Below are 17,620 nucleotides of genomic sequence, written 5' to 3'. Positions count from 1 at the left end.
TGCATGGCAGCATGATTTTTGTGTGTGTGTGTGTTTTGTGTTTGTGTGTTTCTATATCTTGTGAATGCATCCAGTAACATAATACATTTATGCTTTTAGACAAAAGTATCATGTCTATTATATCTAGTGTGCTAAATTTCCTACGTAATTGTTTTCACATGTTTTTGAAAAGCTAAAGCGTTAAACACCCGTTTCATTCAGTCAATTATATTGAAGTGACTTATAAGAAACAGTAGATCAGTGCTTTAAAAATAAATGCAAGGGAAAATTGAATATGAACCCCTAAAGTAGCATTAAAAAAAACTTAGGGAACAAAGGATTGCACTTCCCTTCCCTTTGCTAGTTAGTCCATAATGTGGGACCCATTATGGAGAAAGCTGAATTTATCACCGAAGAGAAAACATCTCTATTGAGAGACCCATAAAGGATGCTCTGTACGTGGTGATGATGACCCATAAATTGTGGAGCAGACTATTTGGGCATTGGTGGTCCAGTAAGTAGCTTGGTCATAAGCCTTGTAAAGCTTTATAGAGGACCATAAGCCGCTTTCAGGTGACCTCGGAGATACAGGCAGTCGGTAGTTTCAACCCAGGGGTAAATGTAGGGCACCAGAAGGAGGCCCAAGTCCCTGTTGCTCGTATCTGCTACTCTCTGGGCCAGCTGCAATTCCGACGCTGTTGGTGTATATAGTCTTTTGAAGTTGAACTGTCTTGAATTTGAAATGCCTGGCTCGATTCCGAAACAGTTGTTTCAAGGTCAAAGCAGTTGTTCCGAAGGTAACCGGCTGTCCTTTTGGAAGCCTTTCAAGCTTGGGAAACAGTCTGTTCTGAGCTTGAAACACTTCCGGGAATCAGGACGCACCACTCTTGGTTCAGACAGAGGAGGAGGAGGAGGAGGAGGAGGAGGAGGAGGAAGAAGAAGAATAATATTAGGGGAATGCAGAGGGGTCTGCATCTTCTGCTGACTGCATACCCAACACTTTCATATAGGAATTAAATAGCTCTGGAGACAAAGTATTTTCTGAGGCAAATTTCATTAAGATTACTAGTGAGCTGAGCCACAGGCTTCCAGTGTCTTTTTCTGGGAATTAGTCTGTAGGTAAGAGTGGAACTACTCCGTGATCCAAAGCTATTTCAGGAGAATATAGTGATTTCACACAAGAGAACAGCAATTGTCATTTTCTCCTGGTAAAAGTTCGTCCTTCAGGACAACACAGGAAAATTCTGACACACACACACACACCAAATCACCAGAAACGAAAATGAGTGTAGCTAATAATGAGCATTTTGTAAGAACATCTGTAGTAGAATGATCTTATTGATTACATTTAAAAAAAAATGGATTTCTTCAACGTCCTTTCATTTATTGTCCTCTGTCAAATTATAGTTTTTTGTTTTTGTTTTTGTTTTTTGCAAAGCTTAGGGAGAGGAAACTTTCCACATTTTTCATCTCCATAACCTCCTATTTGTTAGCCTTTTAAGATATTCCCATTTCACAGATAGAATCTGAAAAGGCTAAGTGTTTTGCTAGCAAGTCACAAGATATATATTTTCCGATGGATAGAATTGTAAGCAACCTTGTTGTGAGACATTCTGGGAGTCGAACTCCACAAATCCTAAAGTTGCTAAGACTTACACAGTACCACATAGTTTCCAATTTAAATTTGGGGCACTGTAGTTGAAGTATCATGAATTGCATCCAACAAACACAAAATGGATACCTGTAGGTTTGCAGTGATTTGTTCAAACGATGCCTGTGTGTATTTTACATTTCTTTTCCCATAAACAATGTCCTAATTATAATTTGCATGCAAATTGCATGGATCCATTTGTTGTAAGTTAAAGGGCATGTCTGCTAAGTTTTTTTCAACATATGTCAAAATGTATTTTGAATGAGCTCTATGTTTTCCTATACAAGGGTAAACATCAATTTGTATTTGAGCATTTACAGGAGGAGAGCACCCTCTGGTGGCCTCACGGCTTCTTAATACCGGGCCAAGAAAAAAAAAGGACGAAACTTCCTCCAGACAATTAAATCATTTAGCATTGCAATTAAATCCCCAAAGCTGGTTCTAGCTATGTTGTTGCTCAGAAAAAAAGAGAGGTTTTAAGTATTGTGGAGCCTTGTTATATTAATATGGTACGCTTGGTCTACCATGGACCAACTTTCCATGTCAGTTTATCCGATTGAGTATGATGTCATCTGTATAGCAATTTGAAAGGAGTGAATTTTTTTTTAAAAAAATTAAAATTGTGGAGAAAAAAATTTATTGTGGAGAGGAAAGGATTTGAAATTCATTTATTTAGATAATTTTATCTAAATTCAAGTAGTTTCGTTGGCAATTTTTCTCCCCAAAACTGGATGTGACAAGATCCCTGGGAAGGCAAAGTTTATAGGAATGAGTCCAAATACAACATTTTCTCTCCCCATCTTGACTAAATTGCTATTCTATTCTATGGTTTAATTTTTGTCCCTCCCTGAAATGTGTTTAGCTGTTAATCTGGTTGAATGTTAGAAAATACCGTGTTTCCCTGAAAATAAGACTGGGTCTTTATATTCATTTTTGCTCCAAAAGATGCATTAGGGCTTATTTTCTAGTTTGGTCTTAGTTTTGGGGAAATACGGTACTAAATGCATCCATCTGGCTGACAATCTTAACTGGGGCTTATTTTTGGGGTAGGGCTTACATTACGAGCATCCTGAAAAATCATGCTAGGATTTATTTTCCGGTTAGGTCTTATTTTCGGGGAAACAGTATATTAGAGCCCAGTTCCTTTAATGGATGTGCTCAAGCAGAGGCTGAACAGCCGTGATGAGTGGTTTAATCTGGATTCATTCATCAAGTTGGCTGTTCCAATGTTCAGCCAAACGGTCCCTTTCAATTCTGTGACTCTTATCTAGTTAATTAAAAAAAAAGTGCTGCTTGATTACCTGAATGGAGATTGATTTAATATTTAAAAAATGTACTGGAAGAATAGGACTTCAGAGTTTGTATTTGGCCAATGCATGTCTGAATTCACTTCAATGCATCTTTATTTTGTTTGACCACTTTCATTTTTCTGGTCACCATTCACAGAACACACAGCGGTTAAATAGTTCTCAGTCCACGCAACCTCTTGCAACACCCGTTGTATCTGTGACAACTCCAAGCTTGCCCCCACAAGGACTGGTCTATTCTGCCATGCCTACAGCTTACAATACTGGTAAGTTACTGTTATGGCCTGCCAGTGGAGGTGGCAGCAGATTCAGACAGCGAGGAGGTTGGGGAGGAACATGGGCCAGTCCTGGAGTCTGGGGAAAAGGCTCTGATGAGGGCTCTGTGTCGTGCAGAGACGGGGCCAGGGCCGTCTGACAGTTATCAGCTGCCTTCAAAGTCAGACATCAGTGAGGCAGACAAACAGCTGGAGCCTGTTCCTGATGTGTTGCCAGACGAAGGGAACAGCTAAGGAATAGGGGTCGACTTGGGAGTAAGGCCACAGGTGGACAGTGAATGATCCTTCCCATAGGGAATAGAAGAAGAGCGAAAGGGGAGTGGCGTTTGCAGGAGACAATTAGTTCATTCCTGCATTCTTGCCAAGTATTGCGGCATCTGAAAGATATCAGCCTGGCCACTCTCCAAGCCTGATAAAGATCGGTAATTGTGAACTATCTCGAAAGACTGTGGGCCAGGACTTTCATGGATGAGAATTCACTATAAATCAAATAAAAGGGGACGAGGACTCAGCTTCATGCTGCTGGGGAAGCCTAGGTCAGAACAGTTAAACATTTGTTGGCTCTTCGTCTCTCTATTTTCTGAATGGCTGCTGCCAACAAAAGTCACAAATATTGAATTATTGCTCAAAATTATGTGCTGCTCTTCATAGAAATATAAATATTTTAAATTAAATGATCTGGTACAACACGTAACAAATAGTACAATTAAAAAAAAATCACGGTAGCCTAAAACTAAATCATGTAGTAGTACATGGGAAAGGCTTGGTAAATATTGCTGAGGGAAATTATGATGGAAGAGCCCATTTGTTGTGGTGGTTAAACCATCAGGATAGAAACGGGAGCCTGTGAGTTCTAGTCCTGTTTTAGGCATGAAACCAGCAGGGGGCCTTGAGCCAGTCACTTTCTATCAGCCCTGGGAAGCAGGCAATGGCAAACCGCCTCTGAAAAACCTTGCTAAGAAAACTGCAGGGACTTGTTCAAGCAGTCTCTGAGAATTTGACACAATTAAACACAAGAGGGGAAAAATATGAGATGGGTTTGGTATATTTTAGAGAGGAATTACTTTTGGGGACTTTGAAAATTTATATAAAGGAATTAGTGGCCTCAGCTTCCCTCTGAAACGGGGAAATGAAGCAATGGTGCTTTCATCCCACAGTCCCAATGTTAAGGTTCCCCCTGATGTACATGAAAATGTGCCTGGTTTACATGCTTAGAAATCTCTATGTGCCCATGGAAAAAAAAAACTACCTAGCCAGTATCAACTAATGCATGAGTTGGCAACACTCAAAGAGCCACAAAGGTCCCAACGGGAAGTCCCCCATTCAGTTCTGGAGCCAACTGGAAGTCCGGTTCCCCCACCATAGAGTCTCCTCCTAGTGCGGCGTCCTTTTTCCTCTGCTGACTTGAAGTCCGGTTCCCCCACCATAGAGTCTCCTCCTAGCGCAGCGTCCTTTTTCCTCTATGTGTCCTAACCGAAAGCCCTGTCAATTGTGGAGCTGTAGCAAAGGGAAGAAAGAGTCACCTGCGGAGCCGTGGGTTGCCGACCCCTGAACTAATAGATAGAAAAGTTGCAGCATAAATCATTGCTCTTTCACAGGAGCCCATTTTTATCCCTATTCTTTCCCCAAGACGCAAAGGGTTATATTAAGAAAACAGTATTAGAAAGTGATTAAGTGCTGAAAAACGTTTGCAGCTCCCTCTCCTTCCATATGTGAGAGAAAAAGCAGTGACAATCATGAAGTGAAATAACTTCCTGCATGTTAATCAGAAGCGACAGCTATTTAAGCCCTGATTTTAAAAACCTAATATTTAAGTTCCTGAATCAAACCTTGGAGACATCTGTTCCATAAGGCTTTGGGGCCCCCACCCTGCAAAAGTGGGGATGGGGAAATCATTTTGTCATTACTTCTGGAACAATAATCAGACAACAGCTTTAAGTATTCTTCAGTTGACTTACCATTAATCTTCAGATGGGCTTCCTGAACTGTTTGCATCTTAACTGGTATTCTTTCAAGTTGGTTTCCAGTCTTTTTCCTTCTCACTTCCTCCCTCCCTCCTTCCAAAAGCAGCAGAGACTAATTTTATTTCTGAAGTTTGTAAGCTATTCAGAGAGCTTTTTGAAGGCTTAACTGCAGAGCAAATGGTACTTTAAATAATGTCGCTAATAAGATTTGCATCCTTGGCTGTTTTGCAATTCACAAAATTGTGTGTAGATATAAACAGAAATTGGATAGTGCGATCCCTCCGGGGTTTGCTCTTCAAGGAATTCACAGGACCCTGTTACTCTTTGGAATAATCTTGGTTTTTCTCCTGGGAGCCCACCTGAATTTCTTGTGCAAGAGTTGTGTCAAGGACTCTGCATCCGCTCTCTGCTCATAAATGAAAGATGGTCTTAAGAGGCTTCCCGTGTTTCAGCATCTCAAGTAAGCCGCCCATACACTTTCCTTGAGCAATTTTTAAAAAAAAATAAACTCAAGAGTTAATCCTTAGAGATGGGGGACAAATTAGTTTGGCTTGCATCTTTGTACCAATTTACCCAATCTACAAAAGCAGTAAATAGGACCTCACAATTGTTCAGCTGTTAGCAATCAGCCTGTGAGGTGTAGAATTTTTTTTTTTTAAAAAAAACCAACCTTATAACTTTGCCACAAATGCTTAATACAAAATATTTTTCTCTCCGCTTTCAGATTACTCCTTGACTAGTGCAGACCTGTCAGCCCTGCAGGGGTTTAACTCCCCAGGAATGCTGTCATTAGGACAAGTTTCTGCCTGGCAACAGCATCATCTAGGACAGGCAGCTCTCAGCTCTCTTGTGTAAGTAGGAGATCATTCTTGCAGCTTCCTTGGATTCGCCATCTTGGTCCCAGTAGGAACTCCACAACCTCTGATCGTGTTTGGATTGATTCAAGTTCAGTGTCGTGTTCCTTACTTTCTAGCGTAAAATTAGTTGGATGTGCATGGTTGTTTTCTCGGGAAGAATGCCGAGTTATGATTTGCAAAACTCCTGCATTTTTGCTGGTTTAAGGAAAAATCATGTCCCCACACTACAAAAAAGATGTCGAGACTCTAGAAAGAGTGCAAAGAAGAGCAACCAAGATAATCAGTGGACTGGAGGCTAAAACATGTGATGAACGGTTGCAGGAACTGGGCATGGCTAGTCTAGTGAAGAGAAGGACCAGGGGAGACAGGATAGCAATCTTCTAACATTTGAGGGGCTGCCAGAGAGAGGAAGGGTTCAAGCTATTTTCCAAGGAACCTGAAGGCCAGACAAGGAACAATGGATGGAAACTGATCAAGGAGAGATTCAACCTGGAAATAAGGAGGAACTTTCTGACAGTGAGAACAATCAACCAATGGAACAATCAGCCTTTGGAAGTTGTGGGAGCTTCATCACTGGAGGCTTTCAAGAGGAGAGTGGACTACCATTTGTCAGAAATGGTGTAAGGTCTCCTGCTTGAACAGGGGGGTTGGAGTAGATGACCTACAAGGTCCCTCCCAAATCTGTTATTCTGTTCTGACCCCCCCTTCTTCGCTCGTTCACAGACGACAGTCAGACAGAACTTCAAAGGAAATATCTTTATCAGTCCTGGCTCAAGCTGGCTGTGAGCCCAAAAATAAATGTAGATAAAGTCTCTGGCAAAAAGTTACACAGCAAAAGCAAAAACAAAAAGCTCTTACAGCAAATCAGGTTTACAGAAAGCAAATCACTTATCCAAGTGCCTCTTTGAATCTTGCAACGATGAACCACACACTACGAACCACGAACGAACATTGACTTCTGCAACTAAGGTGTGGCACCATCCATCTTTTATCTGCAGAAGACGACCCTAATGAGCAACAGCTGCTCATTAGTCCTGCATCCCAATGCAACTCACAGCAAGCTGCTGCTGAGTCACAACATTATTCTATTCTAAAATTTCCAAAGGAAATCCTTGTCACTCTCCAGTATTTTTCTCTTCATTTCAAAAAATAGCCAAGAGAAATGGAGCAGCCTATAATAATATTTTTTGTAAATTGCCAGAGGCCATGAAAAAGAAGATTCTGTTTAGTTTCTTTACAATTTCTTATAATTGGATTAAAATCAAAATTCTTAACACACTCCTTTTGACTCAAAAGACTAAAAGCAATTTGGAAAATTACAGTTAGTCCTTAATTTACAACCATCCATTTACTGACTGTTCAAAGTGATTAAAATGCAGGTACATGATTTTCCAATTACTGTTCCCATTCTAATTCATTTGAAATATACGAGATATAATATGTGGCAGCAAAAGCTGGTTACTGATAGAACTCCACTCATTTTTGAATGAACAAATGACTTGCTTCCCACACTGCCCTAAATCATAATCTGATTTATATCCTTTGTCTTAAGGGATAAGTCCACCCAACCTGGTGTAGTATATTCAGCCAACTCTGCTGATTAATGTTAATTGATTAATACGACAGACAAACCAATTGATTTTTTTTAAGACTAGGTCTCCATGCTCAAAATGTTTGGAGAATCCAGCAAATAACACAACTGGATTATAGAGGAACTGGGCTTGTTGTCTCCATGTTGTCACATTTGCCCTTTGTCTTCTCTAGTAATGCATTACATTCACAAATATGCGCGCACACACACACACACACACACACACACACCCCACCCTCCCTGACTAAACAAGGTGGCTACTGGGGAAAATAAGAGGATGGAGGTGTGTAGGATATGTTTGTCACCTGGAGTTCTTTGTAAAAAAAAATAACAAAGACGGGATATAAATTAAACAACAACCATTCCATTTTAATTTATTTGTGTTGTGGCCCGCTAGTGGCCAGCGAAGCTGGTGTTAGACTCAAGACAGAAGGTTGGGGAGGAACATGGGCCAGTCCTTGAGTCTGGAGAAGGCTCTGATGAGGGCTCTGTGTCAGAGGCAGAGATGGGGCCAGAGCCGTCCAACAGTTATCAGCAGCCTTTGGAATCAAATATCAGTGGGACAGAAGAACAGTTAAGAGCCTGTTACCAATGTGCGCGCATGCGCAGACCTGCCAGGAGAAGTCAACAGCTAAGGTACAAGGGCCGACTCAGGAGTAAAAAAAACAGGTGGATGGTGAATGGCCCTTCCCATAGGGAATAAAGAGGAGCAAAAGAGGAGGGGAGTTTGCAGGAGACAATTAGTTCAATTCATTATGGTGAAGATCTGTTCCTGACTTCTTGCCAAGTATTGTCTGCTACAAAGTGGCGTTTGGAAGATATCGGCCTGGCAGCTCTCCAAGCCTGATAAAGATCTGTAGTTGTGAAATCTCATGAAAGACTGTTTGCTGGGACTTTGCTGGAGAGGAATTCCCTTTAACCTAAATAAAAGAGGTTTTATCGGGACAAAGAGTTGGTTTTAATGCTCTTGGGAAGCCTAGGTCAGAACACTTGGATGCAAGGTTGGGTTTCTTAAATGTTGGCTCCAGCAACCACAACAAACCATGATTTTTCTTTCTCTCTCTCTCTCTTCCTCCCTCTCCCCCCCTTCTCCCCTCTCCGACTTTAATTAGAACGGGAAGCCAGTTATCCCAGGGTTCCAGTTTATCCATCAACACCAATCAGAATCTTAACATTAAGTCTGAACCGATTTCACCTCCCCGAGAAAGGGTGACCCCGTCCACGTTCCAGTCACAGCCCCAGGCATCTCAACAGCTGCCGCAGCAACCGCCACCACCTCTTCAACCGTCGCGGCAAGAAATGGGCCGCTCCCCGGTGGATAGTCTCAGCAGCTCTAGCAGTTCCTACGACGGCAGCGACCGGGAGGACCCCCGGGGTGACTTCCATTCGCCAGTGGGGCTGGGAAGGCCTCCCAATTCAGAAGATCGTGAGAGCCCGACGGTCAAGCGGATGAGAATGGACACCTGGGTGACCTAGGCCCGCCGTTCTCCACACGTCGGGTTCCCGCTTTTGAGTTACCCCCCACTCCCCCATGAACAGTCCTGACATATCTAAATTTATAAATAAGGACCTCAAATAAATATTTATATGTGTATATATTATATTATATTATATCATATATATATATATATATATATATATATATATATATATATATATATATATATATATATATATATATATATATATATATATATATATATATATATATATATACACATATACATGCATATATATATCTTTGTATACATATATATGTGTGTGAACGTGTAGAAAGACACACAAAAAAAGAAAAACTGGGCACTTGACACCAATGTTTTTATATGGTTGTGGATGCCCTTGTGGGTTAAACAAGTATAACAGAAGACTCTTCTCCCCCCCCCCCCCTTTGCAGGCCTTGGCCTCACCTGGCACTTAACGCTGGACTTTTGGTAGTGCAAAAGAAATGTTCTCCCCCTTATATAAACTATCCAGTTAGATGGCTGAACCATCAGGGCCTGCCTCTAGTAGTGTTCCTGTGTGTTTTTTAACAGTTGTGTGGTTTCCTGTAATTAAAATTATGCTTTGTAGCAGCAGAGCAGTAGAAAAAGAAAGCAATACTGTACATAGGATGACCTCTCTCTAACCCAGTCTTAGCATGGGTCTCTTGCAAAGAATGCATGGAGAAGGGCTGGTATTATTTAAAAAAAAAAAACACGCATACTCAAACTCCTGTTTTTGCACATGCAAAACAAGGCTGGGTCTGATAAGATTTTTTTTTTCTTTTTAAACCACATGAGACAGACTCATGAATAATACGCATGAAATCTTCAGAAGATGTTAGCCTATGAGATATCTATAAAGAAGAAAAAAGAATTAATATATTAAGTTATAATTGGAATATGTTTTAAAAAGCTTTCTTATGTTAATCGTACCTTTTTTAAAATATAGAGAACCAATTTTAGCTCGTGTATATTTTTTATTAAAGAAAACCATACGTCCCTTGAAGACTATATAGAAAGTTATATATGTACTTTTGAACACATTCTGCTATGAATTATTTATACAAGCCAAAGTTGAATGGTGTAGCTTTTTTTTTTAAATTTGTAGAGTATACTTCTAACTTGATTTTTTGACTTGTCTATTGTTTTTATTTTCAGGGGAGGAAGGAAAAAAATATTGCGGGCAGAACCTTAGGGAAAAATAAGCCATGAATATTCTTTATGTAAATTAAAATTTGAGCCAAATTTTGTGTATATAGCATCTGAAATATATGATCACCTTTTGGTGTAAGTACGTATGTACTATACGTTCACCAGATTAAAAAGTATATTTTTGTGGATTGACGCCAACTTGAAGAAAAAAGAAGAAAAGGCGAGGTCCTTATTAGTAGAGTATTCACTGTTTCATATTTACTATTTTGTTCAATATGCTGTACTTTCTTTTGGATTTAATTAATATTCAGATTTTTTCAAAAGGTGTTTTAAAAAGGGGTTGTCCCCTTCACTGGTAGTGAATATGTTTGTTAAAATTGTACTCCTTTTTTTGTGCTGTATAGTAAAGCTTTCTTTACACGTTTTATAAATATATACACACAAGAGAGACACATACATACATATATATATATATATGTATATATATATGTATAAGTGTATATTTGTGTGTGCATGTGTGTGTGTATATATATCTATATATCAATATTTATATATATATGAAAATATATATGTATATAGATAGTAAAGTGATAAATCCTTCCCTAATCCCTCTTATAGAAATCTGATACTAAATTCATCCTGCATAAATAGAAAAAGATATTGCAACATGGTTTTTAAAGGCATTATTCACAAATGTCTCTTTTGGGGTTGAGGGAACTATCATATTGTTCATGTCATGAAAACATACACCGAGAAGCAAAAAAAGAAGAGGGATTTTGAAGTGGGTTTGTGTACGTTTTGGACAAGGTATATTTTACAAGCATTTTGCTAATGCAAGTTATTTAGAAAGCGAGTTTACCCTTCGAGGGGGGCAGCTATATAGGAGTTTCCTTTAGTGCAGGGGTGTCAGACTCAATTTCATTGAGGGCCGCATTCAGGGTTTTGTTTGATCTCGCTGGAGTGGGCATGGCTCGGGTGGGCATGGCCAGCTCGATGTCACTCATATCGGGAGTGCCCATGGTGGCCCAAGCAGTTTGCCAGTGAAAACAGGCTCCCGAGCTCCATTTTTGGCTGCAACAGCCTCCTGCAACCCTCATTGTCAGAGGGTTGCAGAAGGCCGTCACAGCCAAAAATGGAGCTCGGGAGCCTGTTTTCGCTGGCAGAGGCACTGCGGGCCGGTCCTTCGCTGTTTCCAGGGTGGCCCTGGGGCCACATCTTAGCACCCCACAGGCCAGCTTCGGCCCCCGGGCCTTGAGTTTGACATCTCTGCTCTAGTGTGTTCAGATATCCAATCTGTATTTTTGAGCACACGTTAGAATATTTAAATCTCTGGACCCAACAGCTGCTCCGTGACTTTCATTTGCACTAATTTAGACTTAAAGACAGCATCACACCAGGTCCTAAATTTGGCCTTATTGTGTACAATATACGGGTGGGTTCCTGTGTCAGTATCTCACAGAGTTGAGCATAGAAGAACATCACGTTCACTTTTAGCCATTTCATTTCAGTGCTTTCTCTTCTGCCATCTAAGGAACTCATCCCCTTGGCCAAAATGGCTTTTGTTGATCGTCAAGCAATGCTTAACCCATCCTGCAGTGCAGTTCACCTACAATTCATTCCCGTGGATCAGTTCACATTTGACACAATAAAAACTGCTTTGAACTTGGGAGTCTGGCAGGATATATGCAGGGAAGCCAGTTGTGAGAAACTCCAGTTGTGTGTAACCACATTAAATAGTCTATCTGAACATGTGATTTACTGTAAATGTGAGCCAGTCACTGGCTGCTTTCTTTTTGACTTTTCCTTGGAGTGAAATAGTAATTCTGTTTCATATCTAAACTAGATAGTATTTCGGAAGACATGCAATTGAATTCTGGAATGCTGACAAATTTGAGTTTTAAGGTCAAGTTTTGACCTGCGTTTCTTCTTAACCTACAACCTTCTAAACCTCTTCAGCATGGCTCGCTGGAAATCTCCAACTATACAGAAATGAAATATATTTCCTTTTTTTTTTACACATTACCTATTCCTCCTTCTATCATGAATAAGCATATATACCAGTGGTGCATAGTGCCCCTTGTAATTGTTTTTTAGTTTGGGAAAAAAGTACCCGTTGCCCCTATTCTTTGTGATCATTTCTCATATGTTTTTGAGGAACTAAAAGAGCTGGAATTTAGCTACTGCAAACCTTGTTAGTTAGGGTAAAACAGAAAATGCAGTCAAACTTCCTTGCTCCCTCACGTGGGAACAACGCAGCCCCTCCAGTGATCCTTCTGGTGCTTCAAATGAGCATGTTTCTCTGGCACTACACGGACCTTCCCGCAGATTCAATTGGGAGTTGTTATTTTTTGTTTCATTTCACATCTACTGTCTCATTTCTTGTGTGCCTTAATGCAAATGGCTGTGCTGACTGTATCTCAGTAGTCTTTATTCCTATGCAGGTCTCTAAGGAGTTACATCATCATGCGTCTTTTTTTAAAAGAAAAACATACAACAGAAAAAACGTTTTTGGCTTTGTACATTAAGCCACCCAACTTTTGTTTTGTTTTGATTTAAGAATCCTTTCTGGAAATCAGACTGTTAATTCTCGGCCCAACAGGTTGCTCTACGATCTCTTCCCCTTCCGTTTTCTCCTGTGGAAGAACTTCAGATCATGAAAATGATTTTTTTGTTTTGTTTTTACAATTAGCACTAACTCGTGTAACTCTAGGTGGTTTTTTTTGTGGGGAGGGAACATACCCTTTGACCCTGTTGATAAAGTTGCAACAGCAAGTAGGATTGCTTATGCTAAGTTAGTTATAGATGCATCCTGTACTTTGGCATTTGAGTGAAGTTGGTGTTTCTGTGCTGTCATTTGCTGTTCCTTCGTACCAAATATAAAGTTTTGCACTGACGTTGCTGCAGTGATGCAAAACATTTTTAACAGGGCGATGCGTTTGTGAGTCATCGCCCTCCCTTCCAGCAGGAATTGTGCAATTATTCCAGAGCAGAAACTTGTGAGGCCCAAAGGGCCCTTCAGTTCGCTGCACATGCCTCACAGACCTGAATTTTCTTTTTGGATAGTTCAGGGAGTCTTTGTTTAGCAACCACAATTGGAACCACTGGCCACCATTAAGTGAAGGTAATGTGACTGTACTTGCGCTCCGGCTCCAGCTTTCCTTCGCTATACCGACCTGCGATGGTCGTAAAAGCAAGGATTAGTCGCAAAGTGATCTTTTCACGGTTGTCATAACTACAAATGGCCATTGCCCAAGGCTGTCACTAAACAAGGACCGCCTGCAGTCCCCGATACTGCACGAAAATTTTTTGAAATCTTACAGGAATTTGTATTACATCAATGAAGAGCTGGCTGGATTAAAAAAAAAAACTACTCTAAAATGCTGAAATATTATTCGTCTTCTTTGTAAAACCCTCAGCTTAAAGCATGCCTGAAGTCGCTCTTTGGTTTGATCTTGGTTCTCTAGGATCTTAGCAACACTCTGAAAATTCATTCAGAGGTATATATAGAGATATACATTGGGTGGTTTCTGACCTAATACATTTCCATTAAGGAGATATGGCTTGAAATTATCCTCAATACAAACCCTATGCTGGGAACAAGAACTTCAGGTAAATTAGATGTGCTAGGATCCTTGGCCAAATGGGTGAACAGTCCACCCTTTTCAAGATTGCTAGGGGGTTATCAGCTTGACAGAAGGCTAAATCCTCCTAGCATGACTTTTCTTAATTGATCAACCCCTCTTAATAAGACTCATCCCCCTTTTAAGCTAATGAATGGGTTCAAACAATGGAGGTGATGGTGTAAAATAGTTTGAATGCATATATGATAAGATTTCAGCAAGACTGCATAGCACACAAATCTTTCTAGAAAGGAGTTGCAAAGAATCAAAGACCTATTAATAACTTTATATATATATATGGCATATAAAGAAATGAGGCTGTGCAGCACTTTGGAACAGTTCCAGAAAGGTGCTTTGGAATGCGTAAGGGTGTGGATGTATCAGCTGTATGCAACTCTTTAAAGCAGCTGCATCTTTTCCTGGGGATTGCACAGCAAAATCCTAGTAGGGAATGCTTTAAGCCTTTTACCTATTATAGGACGTTAATGCATAGGCAAGTGTACTGTGTGCACAAGAAATATATAGTAAATAAGTAACATAAATGATTCCTCCCAGATATCAACCATGGGGGAGGGGGGGAGAAAGTTTGAAATTTAGAATGTGAAAGACTTTTAAAAAGAGATTTTTTTTCCTCACTTTGTTGTGCAAGAAAACACTGCTTTGCTATATTTAAAAAAAGAAAAGCTTTTTTTAAAAGAAATAAATATATATATATGTACTTAGTAATTGTTTGTAGTCGACAGTTCACAGACGAAGCTGTTTGCGGTTAAAGCCGCCTGGCGGCACAAGCTGGACTTTGTTGCCATCTTTAAGATGAATCTTTAAGAGAAAAAAATATTAAGTTAATCTTTTTCCCTGAATGTGGTGTTTTTTTCTTCATTATACAATAAATATTCTAGTGAACTTTTTATCAAATGGTTAAGAAAATGCTAGAAGTTGTTGTAAAATATTTGTATCTTGCATTCACTAAAGTAAAAATACTGGCTTTTACTGTGTATATCAGACTCACTCCTATTTAGAATGCCTGGTTATTCTACTTTCCCCGGTTTCTGAGTCTTTCCTAAGCTTGATTCATCTTTTTCTTAGTCATTGTCCTGTCACCAAATGCCCCTACCTTATTGTATGAACTTGAAAGTGGAGCTGTCCAACTTCATCAGGCTTTCCATCCAAAAATTTTTTTTTCTTCTCTGCCAGCTCAGTCTTGACTGTCTAAATCAAACATGACCCCCCTATTCCCTCCTCCCAGAAATGTCGAGCTGCATCACCATGGACCGTCACGAAGGTTTGGCTCAGCATTGCTAATTATAGTCCAGCTTAGCCGATCAGACTAAAACAAATTTCACCTTTTTGAAACATGACCCATTTTCATTGCAACCGGAGATTCAGAATCATGCTAACTTTTTTGAATCTAGCCCTCATTTAGAAGACTCCCTGTTAAAACCATGGGTTTTCTGATTGAACGAGTTCACAAATTTGAACTAGCCAACAAATGCATTTTTGGTAATGAATTAAGAGTTGGAAGGTGTTTGTTACATACGAAATCATTTTTTAAAAAAAAAAGTAATTACAGCTGACTTCGAGGAATTGCCTATATTCAGTCCAAGAAATAATACCCGAACTGGTGTATCCTGATATAAGCTGAGTTCACCCTAAATTGTAATATCGCTTGTTTGAAATTGGTTTGGCGTCTTATATAAGCCCAACAAACTGTGGTTTATTCAGCAAGCTGCGGTCGGCTAGTCATGGCTTAGAAGCGTAAGCCAGGTGAGCTGTTAGCAGCAGCTGCCTCTGATTCAAATATCTGCCCAAGCCATTTGCTTTGTTCAACTGATGATGGAAAACAAATATTTGGAAAGGCCTCATTTAAACTGTCCTGTTGACATCCAAAAACAACATGTTCTTTGGATTGAAATGTGTCGAAAAAGCAGGATCATTTTCAGAGAACAAACCTCTCCACATTTTCTCATCTTGTACTCCTACTTTGAGTTGTTCTATGCTCTGGCTGATGTCATATTTGATGGTGTCCAGCAACCATGTTCTCTGGCCTGGTTCCCTTGGAATATAGCTAGGGGTATTTAAAATAAGTGGGTTTTTTTCCTCTGTAAATGCCTCAATGTAAGTTACTTTTTGCTTCTAAAACCTGATGCATATGAGAGAAAAAGAAGAGTTCCTATCACTGAGAAATTACTAGGATCCCCAAACAAACATGTGGCAAATAGAGTGACACTTTGACGGGTAAACATAATACTTCAACTTTATTCAAACACAGAGTCATAGCTCAAAAGTTGATAAGTTTAAATACTCAATGAAAAATATTGCAAAGATTCTTAAACTACTTCAAAAATTTCAAGTTTGCTTATGTCTTTTTAATTATAGTATTTGAGTTTTATAAGAGAAATACTTTTTATTTATTTTTTTAATTACAGCAATGGAGGACAAGGTGAAAAAAGAGGCAGTTTTGCATAGGAAGAGTGAAGAGGGACAATCTCCTTTCTGTTTCCCCATATTCAAGATGCTCCCATTTCCGTCAAAAATTTCTCCTGGCCCAATACATGTTAAAAGAAAGAACTTCAGTAGTGCAATAAGTCCATTAAATGTTTCATTTGTCTCACATTTGACAAGATAACTGATAATGACATGGTACATAATTTGGGATCGTAGGACTTTCTTTGCTTGCATTATTCAGATTGGTTAACTGGATTGCATTAATATCAATGAATAGGAATGTTTTCTTGCAGATATCTCATTACCCAAAGTAGGTAACGTCATCATGTGAAAACCTTTGCAAGAAAACAACCAAGATCAGACAGCACCAAGGACCGCTATTTTCAACAAATATTCTCCTTTATTGGTAGAATGTTAATCATTTTTCACTGCACCATCCTGAGAAATTGGGAAGAACTGTTTTAATATCTTCCCCTTGATGATTAATACTTTATAGAGAGCAATGAGGGAAGTCCAGTTATCCCATTGCTGGTTTTTTGCTCTTGCGTATTTCATCCAATTCTGAGATTAGATTCACCACTAATCAAACAATGAAAGAAAGGGAGGGAAGCCAGCAAATTTAGAACAATTGCCTGAGACAAAAGTTCTCCACATCAACCCTTTACTGGCTGCATCTGAAGCTAGTCAGGGTTATTCAAATAATTGTCAAATAATTGATTAGGAAGCATCTGAATTTTGATCACATGACTATAGCAATAATACTTAGGCTTATATACCGCTTCACAGTGCTTTCCAGCAAACTCTTAAGCGGTTTACAGAGTCAGTCTCTTGCCCCCAACAATCTGGGTCCTCATTTGACCCACCTCAGAAAGCAGAGTCAACCTTGAGCCTGGTGAGATTCGAACTACCAAATTCCAGGCAGCTGGCAGTCAGCAGAAATAGCCTGCAGTACTGCACTCTAACCACTGCACCACAGCAGCTCTTATGGGGAAGATATTAAACTGGGAATACTTGAACAGTCACAAGTGTGAAAAATGATCATAAGTCACTTTTTTTCAGTGCCGTAACTTTGAAAAGTCCCTGAATGAACTGTTGTAAGTCAAGGACTTTCTGTATCCCAGTCAAAAAGCTTAAAAGAGGAAGTTTTTCTGGCCAATTGTTCACATCCACTCATCAATAAGTGGGATGCTGGTTGATGAGAGACATGAGCATTAAAACGTGCAGATTAATAACAGAAGGAAAAAAAAACCCTCCATTTGAGGCCAATGTCAAAATAGACCTGTAACTTCTTTGGCTAC

The 17,620-nt window shown here is 39.7% G+C and overlaps 1 protein-coding gene across 8 annotated transcripts in view; it reads left to right on the top strand.

The window, feature by feature from the left end:
- The window catches only part of MEF2A (myocyte enhancer factor 2A), an 86,144-nt gene extending 76,872 nt beyond the window's left edge, over positions 1-9,272 (top strand). For 4 of the 8 annotated variants that reach the window (XM_014061723.2, XM_014061720.2, XM_014061726.2 and 1 more), the window contains 3 exons: positions 3,077-3,203; positions 5,901-6,027; positions 8,737-9,271. In XM_014061723.2, coding sequence (XP_013917198.1) covers positions 3,077-3,203; positions 5,901-6,027; positions 8,737-9,100 — 618 coding nt within the window. In that variant the 3' untranslated portion in view covers positions 9,101-9,271. Of the gene's footprint in view, positions 1-3,076; positions 3,204-5,900; positions 6,028-8,736 lie in introns of all 8 variants that reach the window. The other 4 variants (XM_014061721.2, XM_087704330.1, XM_014061722.2 and 1 more) reach the window with 3 other exon arrangements.
- Positions 9,273-17,620: the final 8,348 nt, after the last annotated feature.

This window comes from Thamnophis sirtalis, unplaced genomic scaffold, assembly GCF_051295495.1.
Source record: "Thamnophis sirtalis isolate CommonGarterSnake01/CBP01778 unplaced genomic scaffold, rThaSir2_p1.2 scaffold_2, whole genome shotgun sequence".
NCBI lineage: Eukaryota > Metazoa > Chordata > Lepidosauria > Squamata > Natricidae > Thamnophis > Thamnophis sirtalis.
This window is presented reverse-complemented; position numbering and strand designations above follow the sequence as displayed.